At 38.7% G+C, this 17,518-nt stretch overlaps 1 protein-coding gene across 5 annotated transcripts in view; it reads left to right on the top strand.

Annotated features, from left to right (window-relative positions):
- Positions 1-17,518, top strand: part of PPP3R1 (protein phosphatase 3 regulatory subunit B, alpha) — a 40,900-nt gene that overhangs the window by 15,907 nt on the left and 7,475 nt on the right. Inside the window, exons 2-5 of one of the 5 annotated variants that reach the window (XM_080389133.1) lie at positions 4,930-5,167; positions 5,277-5,301; positions 7,489-7,528; positions 16,908-17,084. In XM_080389133.1, coding sequence (XP_080245259.1) covers positions 7,516-7,528; positions 16,908-17,084 — 190 coding nt within the window. In that variant the 5' untranslated portion in view covers positions 4,930-5,167; positions 5,277-5,301; positions 7,489-7,515. Of the gene's footprint in view, positions 1-4,929; positions 5,168-5,276; positions 5,302-7,488; positions 7,529-10,637; positions 13,643-16,368; positions 16,706-16,907; positions 17,085-17,518 lie in introns of those variants that run through there. The other 4 variants (XM_080389134.1, XM_080389131.1, XM_080389130.1 and 1 more) reach the window with 4 other exon arrangements.

Consider the following 17,518-nt stretch of genomic DNA (forward strand, 5'->3'; position numbering starts at 1 on the left):
GTGTCCCAAAAAGACATGGAATAACTTAAAAGGAAGTTCAAAGTGGAGTTCTTTTTTAATATTTGGGGTACTTTCTGAAACTTGGTGGATGTTTGATCCATTTGTTATCTCTGTGGGCCTAGGGAACTCTTAACAGCTCGTAGGAAGTACTAACTAAATACCAAGATTTAAGGTCAATACATACATTTTGTAGTCTGCTTCTATAGATGTATCTTGTGTTCAGAGGTCCAGAAGAAAATAACTGATCTATTGCTATGATATGCACTCTCTTTTGGGCTAACTAAAGAAAACAAATGTTGGATACTTTTCCATAGAAATGCTGTTTATTCTTTTGCTAACATACCATTGGAATATTTCTTTGGTAAAGACTATGTCTGTGTTTCTTTCATGACCCATGCCATTCTGTGAAATATACAATGGCAATTCTAGTCGTTGGGATTTTGTTAAAAATTACTGGGTTTAGTGGGAAGTTTTACTCAGAAGAGCAGGAGGTCGCAACTCTTCAACTACCAAGTGAATGACAGTAGTTTACTGTCCCGTTTGTGATCTGTGCTACTTACCTGGTACAATTACTGCTGCTTCTATGTTTTTCCCTTGCCTTTTCTTTCCTTTTTTTTTTTCCCCTCCTGTAATCCCTTGCTTTTCTGGATAACCTGTAAAAATGTATTGCTTACTTGTAACCTGTTTAATTCATTCTGTTGCATGGCACCCAGATTTGAAGTGAAATGAGATGGTTTCCAACTTTTGAGTACTACATTGGGTTTATGGTCCGACAAGGTGATGGCTATAAAATGTGTGGCGGGAGTTTTTCACAGCTTTGGATACAAAAATGAATGGGGCGTAAGCAGAGCTCAGATTGTGAACATTGTGTAATTGTGAAGGTTCAATAAATTGTTGACTTGGTTGGGTTCAGCTTGAAAGTCTTGCAGCTTAAACTGCTGTCATACTGTCTTAGGTTCAGGGTTAGAAAGGCAAGGACTAAGGCTGCCCCTCAGAAGAGTGGATGGATTTGTTGGTGGCCTGGAAAAATAATGTGAGATAGGGAAGTGTAGTACAATGCTTCTAGAAGAAGAAACTTAATTTTGGAACTTACTGAATGTGAGGTGGGTGTCAGGCATTTATATGTAAGTATTTAAATTCTGTGGGAATCCTAGAAACTAGGTTGAGAATTTGGGGTCGGCAGTGAAACTGTCACTGCCCTTAAGTTGCTCGAACTTCTACATGCCTTCTAATTTAATGCCCTCTAAATTCTTGGCTTTGCTTAACCTTAGAGGTAGATGTATTTTCTTAGTATTTCGGTAGAAGTCTTGTGCTAGACTGCCGCTTATTCTGAGGAGCTAGTATTTAGGGGAGTTGCACTCTGTGCCTGGAATGCTTTTGCAAAGCAAGTACTTAGTAGTTGCTTTGCATAAAACAATGTAAAAGCCACCAAGTTGTTTTAAAAGTTAATTCTAAATTTTGGCAGTTAGTCAGCACTATTACTGGCTTCTAAATTAATTCTAGTCCTGTTTTCCTGTAACTGTTGTGATATCCCAGTTTTAAGTAGGCTTCCTTTAGTGGCTGCAATGAAAAGCCTAAAGGTGACTTAATTACTCAAGAGTCAAACACATATGCTAGATTCCCTAGTGACCTTATCTGTGACATCTCTACAAGTTTCCTTTAGACAGTGTACAAATTAGGTATTCCTGTTAAATATACTGGAAGATACTTCTCTGTATTGAGTAGTTTGAGGGTGTTTTGTCTTTTTTTTCTAATCAGACTTAACCAAAAAAGGTGAAGTATATTCATGCTGTTGCCAAATGGGGTATATGAAGGTGTTTTTCTTGCTGCTCTTTTCCACTGAAACCGTATTCCTGTTTGTCTTGTCTTAAGCCACATTTCTTGTACTGTTTACAGAAATTTTGGGCATGTCTTTCATCTGTGCTCTAAACTCCTTTTAGGCTTTAATTGCTCTGGTAATTCACATATGAAATGTACAAATTACAGTAGGTGACATTTTGTGTATTTTTGTGACTGACATTTAATTCAGGAATTCAAACATTAAAGTGGCTTAAAGCCTCCTGACCTTTGTCTGAAATTCATTTTAAGAAATTTAAACCACTGTGGATGTGTCTGGCATGTTCAATTGATGCAAAAGTTTTTTAGAGCCTTGATAACAAATGCCATCCTTTTTAGTTTGCCAACTTGCATAGTGTTTGTTGATGAAGGGTACAGTGCCAACCTATGACAGCCAAAGCTCTAGTAACTTATTAAACAAGGGTCATTAAAAAAAAGGAAAAAAAAGAAAAAACAAACAAAAATCCAACCCCCGAAGTTCTCTTCAGCAAACTGGCAGTTCTTCATCATTAAAGCTTTGTGAAAATGGCAGTATATGGAAAATGAGCTTGAAGGAAATGAGGAGAAAGAAGAATTCTCTGCAGCAGGTAATTTTCATTAACTGTTAATTTTGGTGATATGGAGGAGAATGAGAAAAGATAAAGAAGCATTTTGTTTGTGGAAGAGGAAGAAGGGTCTTTTGAGCAGGTGCTTTTTAAATGATCGCTTGCCAGCTTCCACCATCTTTCTTAACACTCCCATTCTTTTCTAGTTGTAGTAGTGGGTGATGGAAAATTAGCTTTTTGTGTAACTTGAGAATTGAAATTTATTATCTTAATAATCCCCGGTTCTGACCCCCAACTGTTTCACCTGCCCACTCTAGTTTCTTTCTTGTGGTAACAAAGATAATTAGTAATGTAGAAGGTGCAGGAGCAAATGCAGGAAGCACAGCATATGGTGTGTTGACAACACCTCATGAGGTGCCTACATGTCAAAAACACAAATGCAGATACACTAATAATATTTTGTTTCTGTGGAAAGCTTTGGTGCCTAGGTGTAAGCCAACTGGAGTGGCAAGGTGGTTTGTGTGTTTAAGGCCATTTACAACAAGGAGGAGCTTATTATGCTGCTTTCTATGTTGGTGCAAGAATTGTAGTAAATCTCAGACAGCTACTGCTTGTACATGTACTAAACAGATCTTAAGAGACCGCTCTTGCCACTTGTTAAATTAATCCGTTGTCTGGCTAGGGAAACAAATCAAACGCTTTGAAACAATCTAACTTTACAACTGTTCCAGGAGTTCATTTGTATTTGTAGGCCCTTACAACACTGCCTTCTGAGGACTGAATTGGAACCAAGTCCTAAGCTGACATTGTGGCTTGCTGGCATTTAAACACATTTTCTGCTTTCTATAAAAGCAGAAAACTAATTGAAGACTGATATTGTAATTTAAGTCTCTGAACTATCTACAAAAAATGTTCCTTATGCAGCAAAGTAACATACAGTCAAACAGATCTAGAAAGTATCTGCTGATGTGTGCTGAAGGACTGCTCTGCAGTCTGATGTCTTAATGTGTACAAGCTGTTTTGTATGAACAACTTCAGCTAAAAATTTAGATTCTGTTGCTAGTTTTGCTAATTGCAAATTTAATTTTTTTATTTTCTATCCGCAGCTCTTCATGTCTTTTGCTGAGGAAACTTGTCAAGATAATTGCCTTTAACCGTTCCATCTTGGAGGAGCATGTACAAAACTGATCTTAAGAAGAGAGAGCGATTAGTGTTTGAAGTAACTGCCAAAGACAGAGAAATAAAGAAACATGTTTTTATGGATAATCTACAGAAGAAATAAAGACTAAAGTCCATTAATAGGTTATCCTTAATCAGTAGTAAAGGCATGGCTGCTGGAAGGAGAAAAGGAGAATAATTACTAGAGAATGAAGTTGCAAGGAACATTTTTATTCTTAAAGAAACAAACTACATGTCATATAACTTCGGAAATACTTTACTGAAGTGGTTTAATTTCTCTAGTAAACTGATATTTCTGCAGTATTCAGTCTGTTAGTAGACTCAGCTGTTCCTTGATCCATAAGTATTTCTAAGTCATGGTTTTGCTGCTGTTTAACCAGGAATTAACTTGCAGGGATCTAACAGCATTTGAGAAAACTTCCAAGATTTTTCTAAAAGGATAAAGCTATTCAAAATAGCCGTAGTATGCCAGCCACTTGTTCTAATTGTATAACTTGAGAGAAAAGAGTTGGAACTCGAGCAGAATGGTACTAATACCCAGATGCAGCTGAGGAAAGCATGTTTTATACTAGGCGTAGGTGCCAAGTAAATCTGTTGTGGAGTGTTGATGCTGTACAAGCTGCATTTCTTCAACCAACCATGTGTCACTTGTTTCTAAATGTGCTAATATGGTGTATATGAGAGGATACTCTCACTTCGTGTGAGGTATGCTAAATATATATCTGGCAGGAAATACTAATATTATAATGAGGTTTTTAAGTTGGCAGTCTTCAAGAGTTGTATTGGAACCTTACTTTACACATTTGTTTGTATAAATCAACTTTTCTGCATCAGAGATGAAATAACATGCTGTTCAGAGATTTTACAGTAGTCTATGTCTTCATAAATGAGTATAATCTTAAAATCATAAAAAAGTCAATGTTGTGTTATTTTACTGAATAAGGTTTATAATTATGATGATATCTTGCAGTAACTGTCAAATTTTCTTTTAGTGCATCTAGTCTTGAAGTAGTATTTTCCAGCATTCTTTTGAATGCTACCTGGTCCCAATGTTAAACTTTGGTAGTTCTCTGCATTAAAACTGCACAGATGAAAATGTGTACCTGATTTTCTTCCCTTTTCTTAAAGGGCTTATTTGACACTTTGAAGTCTCATAGCTGGGCTTCCCTCCCTGCTTTTTTTCGTAATACATTAATGTGAGTATAGCTCTAGACCTTCCATCTTACTGTGTGCTCGTTCTTACAGAGCAAGAAAATACACAATCTATTTAGCACTTGTGTTTGAAGGCTTATATTGCACCTTATAGCATGTGCACACATACTGATTGTATTTGGGGACTAAGAAGTGACCTTTTCATATTGCTGTTCAGAATATGATGAAAAATGCCTGCCCCCAAGACCAAACCATTAATCATCATCTCTGAGGTTCAAGTCTCTGGTATAGAGGAGCACCTTTGCATTTGTCCAGGTCACAGCTGTGCGAACTGGAATCTTGGCATGAATAGCGTGAACATTTATTTGTACAAAAAAAAAGAGAAAGATTAAGTCTTTGTAAAACTCACTTCTGGATTCTTCTGTGAAGATGAACACTCAGCACATCCATAGCAGGTAACTACTTCTTAAAATACCTTAATTAAATACCATGTTGCAAATATTGAGCAGTCACGTAATTTGTACGTTTTCACTTAATATTTTTTCTGATTTTTTTTTTTTGTAGATACCCAAGTTCCAGTCCTGGATAGGTAAGTATTCTTAACACTTCTTTTTAGCATCAACAAAAGTTTCACAGTAAAATTAAGCTGAAATGTATTCACTTTTGTCCTCTGTTCTCCAAATATTTTTTATAGGCTACTTCATTTAGATAACTTGATTATGGTTTAGCATGTGCATCTAAATGCATAGGAAGACTCCTTATAAACATTACACTTACTCAGTTCATGAACCGAAAAAAGTTATTCCTGTTTTTGTAATTCTACCTGCTCAGTTTTCAGAAGCCTTTAATGCAGCTTTAGAGAGATTGATTTTTGGTAGCCTGTGCTAGAAATTAACTTTCTCCCAACACCTGAACAGGGATATAATTGCCCAGAACAGTCTTCTAATGTAGTTATGATTGTATATTTGTGTGTGCATGTGCACAAGTGCACTGGTTTTAATTCGACTTTCTCCTTTAATTTGCAGCCTTCCAGTCTGGTGTTTTTCTTGCCTCTTCATGACCTCGTGTCTTGAGCAGCCTAGCTGGATCCCCTGGTTCCTGTTTCTTCTTGTTTCAAAATTCTGCTTTCCCCCATTTTAAAACCCCTACCCTTTTATATTCATTTATGTACACTAGGCTTTTACTACCTGTTTTGATCTTCACTGTTTTTTCTAAGACTGGGTTCCATCCAAGATTTTCATGTGGCACTGTTCTCCTGGATTCCCTGCCACAGTGGGATAAGTTTCTCTTGTAGAGTGTCTCAGTCATGCTTTTGAGGTTTTAGGGACCTGATGGTCCTCATCCGTGTTTGTCTGCTACTTTGTCTTGCTATGAGTAGGCATTGGGGAAGAAGTTAAGGCTGTATCTCTTGCTGCTCTGCTTCTAAAGCAAATGTATTAACCTTTTCTAAAGAAGCCAGAAACCTTGTGGACTGGGGGGGATGAGCAAAGTGAATGTCTTCTGGAGGTGGGGAAAAAAAAGGCAACCCCCTGCCCTGAACAACACATCTCAGACATGTTTAGATTCATGAAATGTTTGTTCTGCCCCTTTCTGTTCTTATTAGGAAATGCAGTTGCATGCTTCCAGGCTAAATGTAGTTCTTCCTTATTTTTCCCCCCCCTTCTGTCAAGTAATCTCTGTATTTCTGCTCAATTTTATGTAATTTTTTGAGGAGTCTTTCTGTGCAAGTGCTCAGCTATGGAATCCCTTATGCTCCACACCGTAAGAGAATCACTGCTGAATAGTGTGTGTCTTAGACTCATCTTAAATGTGTTTTGTTTTCTTGTTTAAAACACTCCCTAAAAAAAATAATTCTCGGTTATGAATCGCTTCAGTTACCTGGTCACTCTTTTACTGACTGATTCAGAAGAGGCATTAAGCCAGTGTGTGTTGTGATCTTCTCTGGCTCAAAGCGAGGCATTTGGAGAAAAAATACTAACTTCTAATACTATTGTCTTTTGGCGTTCGTGTTGCAGTAGTTGAAGATTTCAATATGTGCAAATTCAAAGTGACTGTACCCTCAAGGTTTTAATTTTTCTTGCTCTGACTGTGTTATAGTGCAGCAAGGATTTAAAATCTTGGTATCTTAGTTCAACTTTCCACTCAACATGTTCCTGTTTTGTAGCTAACATAGTATGTTACAAAAGTATTTAATTGTAAAGCTGTTAACATCTGAATTTTTGGTCATGTAAACCACTTTCTTGCATCATTCTTCCTGTGTGAATCCTTTTTTGGGGAGTGGGCATGGTGGCTTGGGAGAAAATAATGCTGATTTTCGTATGCAAAGTGAGTAATATTTGTCATGGTAATTCATAAGGACGTGCTTGTTTCTGTGTATAAAATAAAATGGTAAAGCAGATCATGTGAAGTTTTGAAATTAAATACTATTTTTAACTTGAAAAGTAGCATTTGCACAATATATAAGTAGTGATTTTTTTTTTGAGTTTAGAATATGGAATTGAAGTTCTTATCATCATGTGGACTGCTGATAAGTTCATGGGAATTCTCATCAGAGGAGACTCAATGGTTTTATATTTCTTTGTATGTTTTGGTAACATAGACCTATCCAAATAAAACATTGTCCCTGGTTGTTGGGTTTAAAATATGTGGTGGTTGGTTTTTTTTTAAAAAAACATAACTGGTATTGCCTGAGATGTTTACAGTGTTGAAACTTAAGATAGTTCCTCTGAGCTAATTTGGGAATAATTGCAACTTTGTTCTTTTTTTTGTCTTTCAGGGAAATGAGGCAAGCTACCCTTTGGAAATGTGCTCGCACTGTAAGTTAACTGCTGCACTATATTGTTAGATTAATCTTATTTGGAGAAATTTCATGTATGAATTTACTGCTTGAAGTTACGCAGTTTAGATACTAACCAAAAGAGTAAAACTAAAAGGTGAAAGATTACCTTTGGAAATAATGTAGCTTTTGCTGTTGGATTATAAAATCAAAAATCAGTCCATCTTTGGGGGGGGGAATTGCTTAAAGATACATTTTTTTTTTTTTTCCCCCCATTAGAGCACAAACCAAACTTATGGTGGTTTTGCTGTCTAACTGGTAGTTCACTGATGGGGCTTTGCTGTCGGTCGCAGTGCCATTTCCTCAGAGCCGTGGAGCAGCTCGTGGTGCAGTGTGGCCTGTGTTAGGAGCAAAGCGTATATTGCCTAAGCTGCCTTTGTGCCCTCAGAGGAAAGAGAGGTTGAGGCTAAAAAAGCGTTTTTTTCCTGTGTATGCTTGCAGCCAGGCATTTAGGTGAGAAGCCACTTGGTGTTACTTGCTTTTGGCTGCGTGCGCATAAAATACGCGGCTCAGTCTCGTGGGGTTAGTCTGCCCTGTAAAAATAACCAAAGTATTTCTTGCCGAAAGCTAACCAAAGAAAGGGTTGTCTTGTGAAATGGCCCCATGGTGGTATGCTAAGCGTACTTATTTTTAATTGCTTTTTTCCTTGAATGTTTTTCTCCAGCACAGTTTGTGTGTAGACCTGTGTGTGTATGTATGGACTGATGGATAAAAGTCCTCCTCTTCGGTGAATCAGATCTTGTTTTTAAACAGGGTAAATAAATTCTTCAAGGTAGGGACTGTCTTCTAGATTGCTTTCACAATGCTAGTCATAACTGAACTCCAGCTCTAAGTCAAAAGGTAATATAAATTACATGGAGGAATCTTTCTAAATATGTTTTTCAGAGAAATGAGACTTTACCTAGTAACTTGCAAGACCTCTATGCCTCATACACTTGACCACATGAATTATAATTTGAGTCATCAGTCTGTAAATACTTGAGAATTTTTACCCACAGCACTGCATTGCTGTCTTATGCTCACTGTGTGTATTTTATTAAATCTGGATGCGTGGGCAGAAGTTTCGTATTTGATGAAGACTTAAATAGTCTTTTTCTGAATCATGTATATCCGTCGTAGGTTACTGCTCCATTGGTCGGTTTTTCCTTAGGCACAAACATGCTTCTGGAGGTTTTAGTTGTTTTATAGCTAGGTACGTCTCTGCCGGTGTTGTAAGCGGTGTGTTGCCATCCTTAACTTCTGATTCTAGGACAAGTTATGTTTATTGGTAGCAACTGTCATCCTGAAGGTTTATTACTGGGCTTGTTTTCCCCCTTTTATTGTAGAGAAAGAGAAGATTTCCACATTCGATTCTGTGTTTAAACTGTATGTGGAGGATGTCGGTTGTGTAAATCTGAGGTTTCCCAGATTTTCCCAGAAAAATGAAGCTTTTTCTGCTTTGATGGCCCTTCTTGAAGTGTGAGCTGCTTCTCTGGGCAACATAACTATGGGAAGACCTTAATTACCACAGATATCCCTTTGCTTGATTGTGCCTAATCACCACAATAATTGTGCTGTGCTTAAAGATCTTGCGTGCCTGAATATCCTGAAGGAGCAGAGTTTTTGGAGATGTGTGCAGTAGCATGCCTGTGAATGAGTCCTCTGAGTAGGTGTTCACCTTGTTCTTCCAGCGTTAAATGTTCATGCTGCTTCTGGGTAGTGGTCAGGAACAGGACAAAAGCCTTTCAGAGAAAGATGAGGCAAGGTTTTTGAAGATCATTTGATCAGCTTTTGGAATGGATAGATTTTTGGGAGGCTGTCAGTTGGCAATCATGTATTTATGCTGTCTGCACAATGGCATTGGGTCATAACTTCTGCCTGGTGCTGCAGTTGCTACTTCGGTGTCTTGTTTTATAAGAATAATTTTGTTTTAATCTTGTCAGTTACAGAAAGCAAATTTCTGTGCCTAATTAAATAGTAAAGAATATTCTTTTTACCCTTCATTTTAGAACATCAGTTCTTTTCAGTGGGTCAATTAGTGTTGTTGGATTCCTTAAAGCCAGTATGGTTTTGTTTCTCAGCTATGCTGTGTCTGAGAAATTACTGAAATCTAGTGCTTTTTTTACATGGTGAAGGTTTTGTCAGCCAAGCTGTGTCAAATTATCCATAAGAAAACTTCATAGCAAAAAGCTGTGAAGAAAACTATTTTATAGATTAGTAAACAATGTTTTATAGTGTAGTATTTTATAGTAGAAAGTAGTTCTTGGTATGGGATTTTGTAGTATAAACAATATTGTATAGTATGTTTTGTTTTTAGGATGAGGAGGCCACTATCTGTTTTCTAACTTAGGAAATTGTAATTGATGCATCTGAAGTCATGAAAAGGATTAGGCCAGCTGTGTGTAAGCATATACAAGACAAGTGGTTGAATGTGTTCTCAAGGGCGTCATCTTTTTGAAATCGGATCTCCAAGACTGAAATGGCTGTCTTGGTTGCTACTCTGAAACACTATATTCGTGAATCAGACAAGACTGTAGATAGAGGTGAGAGTGTTTGCTGAAGGTCTGTTTTATTTTGAGATCTCTGCAATCCATTCTTATGGGGGGAGGGAAATACATCTTTTTTAAAACCACTTAAAATTTTCACAACACGTTTTAATTACAAAACTTTTTTCCAATGCCTTAGCAATGCTCTTGTTTATAATGATCTCATATTTGAAAAATACGTGGAAATTGGACGCTCTGACCACACTGTGGTCTGGTTTTTTGCTAGTTGTAACTTTGAGCAAGTATCTGAAAAGCCAATGTTGTAAACAGAGGTGTAAACGCTTACTTTGCAGAAGTGCTCAGCATCTCTTTGCTGAGAGATACACAGCTTTTCTAAGGCTTGTATGCTTTGCAGATGCATACAAGGGTACTCTGCAGCAATGGATGTATGGTGCTTCTGAATACATAAGTAATTACCCTGTTAAAATACCACTGAATGTAGTGGATTTCAAGTATAGTCTTTTTATGGTGTTCATTACTTTTGACTATCATGTTAGTAGGAAGCTAGCCTGTGTACCTTTATGTTGACTAGAAAAAAAAAATAGTTAAATGTTTTCTGAAATTACTTTTCAACATAGAGCATACTAGACTCCAGAAACTTGGATTTTAATGTAAGGGTTTTGGGTTGCCATTTAAATACGTTTTATGATGCCATCTGAGCATCAGTTATGTGAATAATAGCTTGAAACAAACAATTGTTTTAAAACTTAATGGATAATCCTCTGCTGTTGTGTTGGGGGAGAGGAGTGGGTTATTCAGCATAGGTAGCAACGTATCTTCCAGTTGGATGCTCGCTAAAAAACCTCCTGTACTAAAACATTACACAAAGCATTTACGTGTAGTTTGTTGGAAATATGGAGTCCTTGCATTTTAACCCGATTCATCACATTTTTAGAGATGTGCACATGAATTTAAGATACGAAGCAGATATTGCTGGCTCTAGAGTTTTGATGCTTGGATGGAAGAGGAATCTTTTGAAAATAATGATAATTCTTTAACAATAAATCCTTAATACTGGAATGGCTTTAAACCACCTTGATGTATTAGTTACAAGGTGAATGAAATTCAGAATGGATTATGAAATAAACATATATTACTCTGTGTGCTTTCAAACAGTGAGTAAATTGATGTTTCTACAGGGCTATCAACAAAAGCCTTTTAAAGAAAAAACACGTAGCAGGTGGTATTTCCAGCCAGGTAGTAAGTTTGTAGGCACAGGCATCTGTGCTAGGCTGATGGGATACTTTCAGATTCTGCTGAAAAGTGTAGGGAGCATAGAGCCTCGTGTCGGCTGGTGAGCAAAGCACAAAAAAGGCTAACTGGAGTTTGAGGTTGGAGGAATGCTCGCTGTGACCAGAGCTCGAGGAAGCTCACACTGCTGGGGTGAGTCACAGGCAAAGTCTGCCTCAAATGATGTAAACAAAGCTTGGTTCTCCTTATTTTGCTCAGTGATGTTACCACCCTTTTTACGCTGTTGTGGACTTGGACCTCCTTGGATTTCCTGGTGTTTTCATGTCTCTCCTGGTCTCCTGAGCTTGTCTTGGAAAACTTTTGTCTGCTACTGCCACCATCAGTCCTTCCAGCTTAGAAGAAAGCTTCACTGTATCTGAACTGTCTTGTGCCTTACATTTCCAGTATAGCTTCGGGATGTTCATGTGGGCACTGGGCTGGCTGTAAGGAGCATTAAGAGAAGAAGGAACACAGTAGTTTATCCAGGCTCTGAAAATTTAATTCAGTACTCTGTTCTTCAGTGAGATCTATGTGAAATTTTAAGCAAGTCAGTCTGTTGCTGAGTCCTGAGGAAAAAGCAGTCTTGTAAAAAGGGGGCACATCCATCATAGATGAGGACTGCTGTATATGCACATTCAGGGAGGAAATCTGAACAAAAAATGAGCAGGTTGTTATTGAAATGTGCTGTTACATATAAATGTGTGCTGTTTTCATTTAAAAAATCCAAATCAAACCAACCCCAGAAAACCTATGTGGTTTTTAGGTAAGTTCAGCCCAGGCAGAGTTAGCAGAAATGGTGACTGAACAACTGAAGGAAGAAGGAAGAGACAAAGACTATGCAGATTTAAGGCTTATACTGTAATTGTTCCTTCCTTACTTTATACCCTTATTTTATTTATAAAGCTATTTTATGAAGACAAAGGTATTACTGAAATAGGAATTTTTAAGTGTATAAGCTTTTTAAATTTTGGCTTGTGGAAAGGATTTTAAAGGTAAGTGAGGTGCTCGCAATATATTTAAGGAAAAAATAGTTAAATTGTTCTGATAGGAAGTTCTCATACACGCAGTTATAAAACACTGATCTGCAGATGTTAGTTTTGTCTATATATGTTCATTATGAACAGAAGTTTTCATGCTCATGAGCTATTAAAGGAAGTTTTCCTATTCCTGTAATTACTTCGATTTTTCATTATTTCCTCCTCCAGTACTCTCATCCACATCGTGCCCACTGCCAGAAACAAAACATTGGACGAGACTGACACTTGGTCAGGTTTTGGCAGAGATGTAATTTCTTTGATACTGGCCTTTGACTTGCTTTTTTGTCCCCTGAGAGTAGAACCTTTCTGGGATCTCTAGTGCAGACACCTTCCTTGAATGTCTCAAGGTTTGGAATGAGGGATTTGTCATCCTATTTCTAGTAGAAACTGCTGCTGAAGGTCTGTACCTGGACTGCTTATTGCAGCTGAACTGGAACTGACTGTATGAGCTATGAAACTGGATGTGTGTTCATGTGGAGAAAAGTTAATTAACATTTTCTAAGTGTGAAGACTCTGATTTCATAATTTAGACAGTGGTTGCTTTGCTACAATTCAGCAGAATACAAAAAACATTCTTGAGAAATGTTCTTTCATGCCTTTCTAACATCTTCCCCTTCACGTCATCTGATTGTCTCTATCATCCATAGTCTTGACCTCCTTGACTACAGTCCTTAAAAGAAAAAAAATAATTTCATGCTTTCATCTTCTCTTCAGCATCGCTGGTTTGTACATTTAATTATCTGGCTGATTGTAAATGCAAGGCTGGGTAAGTGAACCGTGGTTCTTGGGCCCAGCAGGTGATGGCAGAGCATGCAGTTTGTGTGGCATTGCTTGTTAACGTTGTGTGTGGTGGGTCAGTTTCCGAATGTCCCAATAAAACGTTCTTTTTCAATTCATGTTGGTAGGTCCTGCTAGAGACAGATTAGCTCTAGACAGAATACCTCTCTGGCAAAAGATTTTCTTAGTGCACCTTGCGTGGAAGATCTTATCTCTCTACTTCAGGCTGGTGTGGTGGCAGCGTTGCTCTTGCCTGACTTCTGTGCAAGCTGTAATCATTGAAAGCTGTGTCGCAGTGTTTGACTGACGTACGTGGTAATGAGCCCCACTTCACAGCAGAACATTCACGGAACTCTGGGTCTCGCTTTCAGTCTTTGCTTATATATTTGTGAGGAAAAACTACAAAGTTTGGCTCCCAAGACAGGAAATGAGCTGGAGTCATGAAACAAGACTTTAGCATAATGATACTTCTGGGTTCTGAGAAAATGATGCTCCTCGTGCCTGCTGGTCTCAGGCCTGGCTCAGGTATCTGATTACATTCTGATTTGTAAAAATGTCATTGCTCTGCTCTGATGCTTAGAGTTGTCTGAAGTAAGCTAGAAATGTTTCAAAGCTTGCAGTCTGTTACCTCATTGGTTTGTGTGGCAAGGGAGAGGAGATTCAGCTGCTTTCATTTTCATCTTTATTAATGCTTCTGTCATTCTTCTCCATTGTGTTTTTTGTGAAATTGCAGAACTATGAAGTATTTCGGATTGCTTAGGAGGCTTTAATCTTTCCATTCTTAGTCAGTGCTAGTCTTAATATTGGAAGTGAGATTTCACTGATCTGGTAAGAGGGTAACAGTGCATTATATACACTATAGGTTAATATTCAACTTCCTGTTGTTTTAAAGTGAAGTTTTTTGGTTTTTACAGAAGTAATTCACGTACCTTTTATTGCTCTTGTTTATTTCAGTAGGAAATAGTTCTAATAGTAACCCTCACAGAACTTGTTTCAAGGTTCCCCACAGTGAGTTCTAGATGCAGTTGCAAACTCCTGGTTTCAAGAATAGATCATCTGTGCAGGACTTGTCTTTCAAGTAACTGGCCATTATTTTGTTAAGACATTGTGATTTCTGAGTCCAGGTAAGGAAGCAGGAGAGTTGTGGTTGGACCAGGACATAATTTTCAACGTGACTAATAAAAGTAGACAGAGACCAATGTAATGGCCAGACAAGTCCTTATGTTATTGTAATATAGGTATAAATTTTATCTATTCATACATTCGTTTTACATGGGAAAAGGTATTCATGTATGTAGTGTGACAAGCCATGCTTAATGTTTTTGGGTTTTTTCAAATGCTTTTGCTGTAAGGATTTTTTTTAGGATATTAACACTTCCTATGCAAGTTGCAAGTCTGGAGTAGAGCTTGTAGTAAAAATGAGGTTTGCATGTTAACAGCTCACCAAGGTGCTGGCTTTGCATTAAGCTGTAGTGGGTCCAATAACTGGTGGCAGGGCAGGGAGTGAGGGTGGATAGTGCCAACCATTTCAAAACCTGACTGACTCCGTTTGCAGTGGCAAGGTTTTGAGGAAAACGGGGACCAAGGAGTTTCTGTGGACAGAGGTGAGAGCTGATAAATGCCTTCAGTGTTTTGGTGAGAAGCAGAGTTTTGTGCTGGTGGAACTCCTAAGCAGCTATAGGGGCTAACTGCCGGTGGAACTCTGCTTTGCCGTTTTCTTTTAATACTGTTTTTTAGTCTCATGATTATGTACCACGTGGTGAGATGGCTCCTTTTGTGAGATCCACAGGGGTTTCTGTGAGCTACGCCAACAGTAATGTGCTCCTGACGCTGTGGTGCAGTGCTGCACCGTTAACAGTACATCCTCATCGTGTTCTGGGCTTCCACGCAAACTGGTGGAAAAAGGAATGTGGCTTAATTAATAAGGCTCTCGTTTGCAATAGAAATAGCAAATTGTGTACTGGGAACTGAGGAGAAACTACTTTAAGCCTCTACCAACGCTGTTTAGCCTTATTTTTGTAGCCTTAGGGGCAGAATTGGATCTGTAAGTCGCTGGCACAGCAAAAGGAAGATCATCCTTTTTTGCCCTCTGCCTTTGCAGTTGCAAGCAGTCACCAAGACTGACGAACTGTGGAATGTCAGAACTTACTGTTCGGTAAAATAAGTCTTGACAGAAAATAATCTGGGCTTCTGGCATGCTCTCTCCCTTTCTTTTTGCAATAGCATAGTTTATATGTATGTGTGTTTGGATTTGGGGCTTTTTAGACAAGGATATCGAGAAACTGAGCTGAGAGTTTCTTGCTGCTTTGGTGGAGAATCGGGTCTCTGAATCGGCCACCGTTTCCGAACAACGCCCTGCACGTTGGCTGACCTTGTGTATTGGGAAGGCTCCGTGCTGGTCGTTTTTAACGCTGCACTTTTGTAAAAGCCTAAGAAGGTATTAGCGTGATGTAAAGTGGACCAGATGGTGTGTGCCTTATAGAAAATAAGATACAATTTTTTTTTTACTGTTGGAGCAGACGCTCTAAATGGAGCTAAGAAACACTGAGGAGACTGCGTTAGGAAGGAAATCGGTGTGGGGAGTTCGAAAGCTTCAGGTTCTGTCAGGTGTTGGTGTTTTGCTGCATGCTGGCTGCTTCGAGGACTTCCGAAGAACCCCGCTTCCCCTTCTGTACCCAGACGTGGTGAGCGATGTGTGAACTAACTTTGGGCTTGTAAATCAAGCTGCTGACAGGGAATTTTCAGGTTGTTGTGGGGAAAATTTTTCAAGCTTTTCAGCAGCAAACAGTACAAGACTTTTTTTAGTCATTTTTATGGCTTTACAGATTTAGTCCATTCCTGGCAAAATTAAGGTGTAAAGTAGGGTACTAAGTACATGTGTCATTTGAGATGCTCTATAAATTTGAAGAGGATAGGTGAAGCGGTACAGCTGCAGAACCTGAATCTGCTTTAATTTCTGGGACAAAAATAAATAAAAGTTTGCAGGTCATGGCTACATGTCTGTTTGAGGTGGAGGAAAAAAAATTAAGTCTGTTCAGGTCAGGGGTCCTCAAACTACAGCCCGTGGGCTGGATACAGCCCCCCAGGGTCCTCAATCCCTCCCCTGGTATTTACAGACCCCCTCCGTCGGGGGTTGGGGGGGGGAACCAAGCAGCCACAGATGACTGCCTGCCACTGCATCCGCGCCGGCCCCCTGGTTAAAAAGTTTGAGGACCCCTGTTTTAGGTGATGTTTTGAGTAGCTGCATGATAGCTGGTCAACAGTGGGACTGTGTTAACCTGCTTAACCTGGCATGTATCCCAGGAGACCGCAGGTTTGGTGTGCTGAAGAAGTGCTAGTTCTGCTAATGTGTTTACTAATACAATCGTCTTTCTCGCTTATTACATTAGTCTAGTGTAAATGTGTAATGCTAGCTCCTTTGAACAAAACTTGGGGCTCTTTTAACCTTTTTCATACTTGGCATTTGTAAGAGCTGTCTGACTAAGAACTAGCTAAGCATCCTCAATCCTTAAAAATGTTGTGTCAGCACGTGGTATTCAGTGAGACACAAGACAAACTGTGTTATGGCTGGTGCAGGGAGGAAAAAAGGTAAGGCTTGTTTAAAATAAAATGTATTTGTTTTCAGAATTTGTTACCACCTTTATAATCTTTCTTGAGAGCATTTAATAGCTGTAATAAAACAGGAGGATGTTTTGGTAGGAAAGCAATGAAATATGCATTGTGCTGAACTGGCAAAGGGTTTACCGAAGCCTTTCCGAGAATAGATGTCGGTTTTTTCTTTTCCTTTCAGTTGATGCTGATGAGATAAAACGACTAGGAAAGAGATTTAAGAAGCTTGATTTGGACAACTCTGGTTCTTTGAGTGTGGAAGAGTTCATGTCTTTACCTGAATTGCAACAGAATCCGTTAGTACAGCGAGTAATAGATATTTTTGACACAGATGGAAATGGAGAAGTGGACTTCAAAGGTAAGACGTGGTGCTTTGTGACAGGTTGGTGGCATTTTATCAGAATTCCTGCAGCTTGGAATTCAAATTTAGCTTCAGCTGAGCAAGGAGGGGCGAAGAAGACTAGCTAATCAAAATAAGGTGCTAATTCCTAATGAAACTGAATACCAGTAAAACTAGTTTCTCTGGCACGTTAGGGCACTCCTGAATGAAATGCTTAAAAGAGCAGATTGTTTAGTAATAGCTTTCCAGGTCATACTGATTTGGGGCTACTCATTGAGTCTGTCGTAAGAGCCTGAATTAGTGTACTTTAATTGTGGTGCTGTCTGAAGTATATTCTTAGGCTGAAGAGACTGAAAAAAGTGGGGATGGACTGTGTAAGTGGTGTCTGTGCGTAAGCTGTATTTATCCAAACTCTGTGGGATCTGCCTTTTGTTGGAGGATTCTGAAAAGTT

This window comes from Falco punctatus (genome assembly GCF_963210335.1).
Source record: "Falco punctatus genome assembly, chromosome: 5".
Lineage (NCBI taxonomy): Eukaryota > Metazoa > Chordata > Aves > Falconiformes > Falconidae > Falco > Falco punctatus.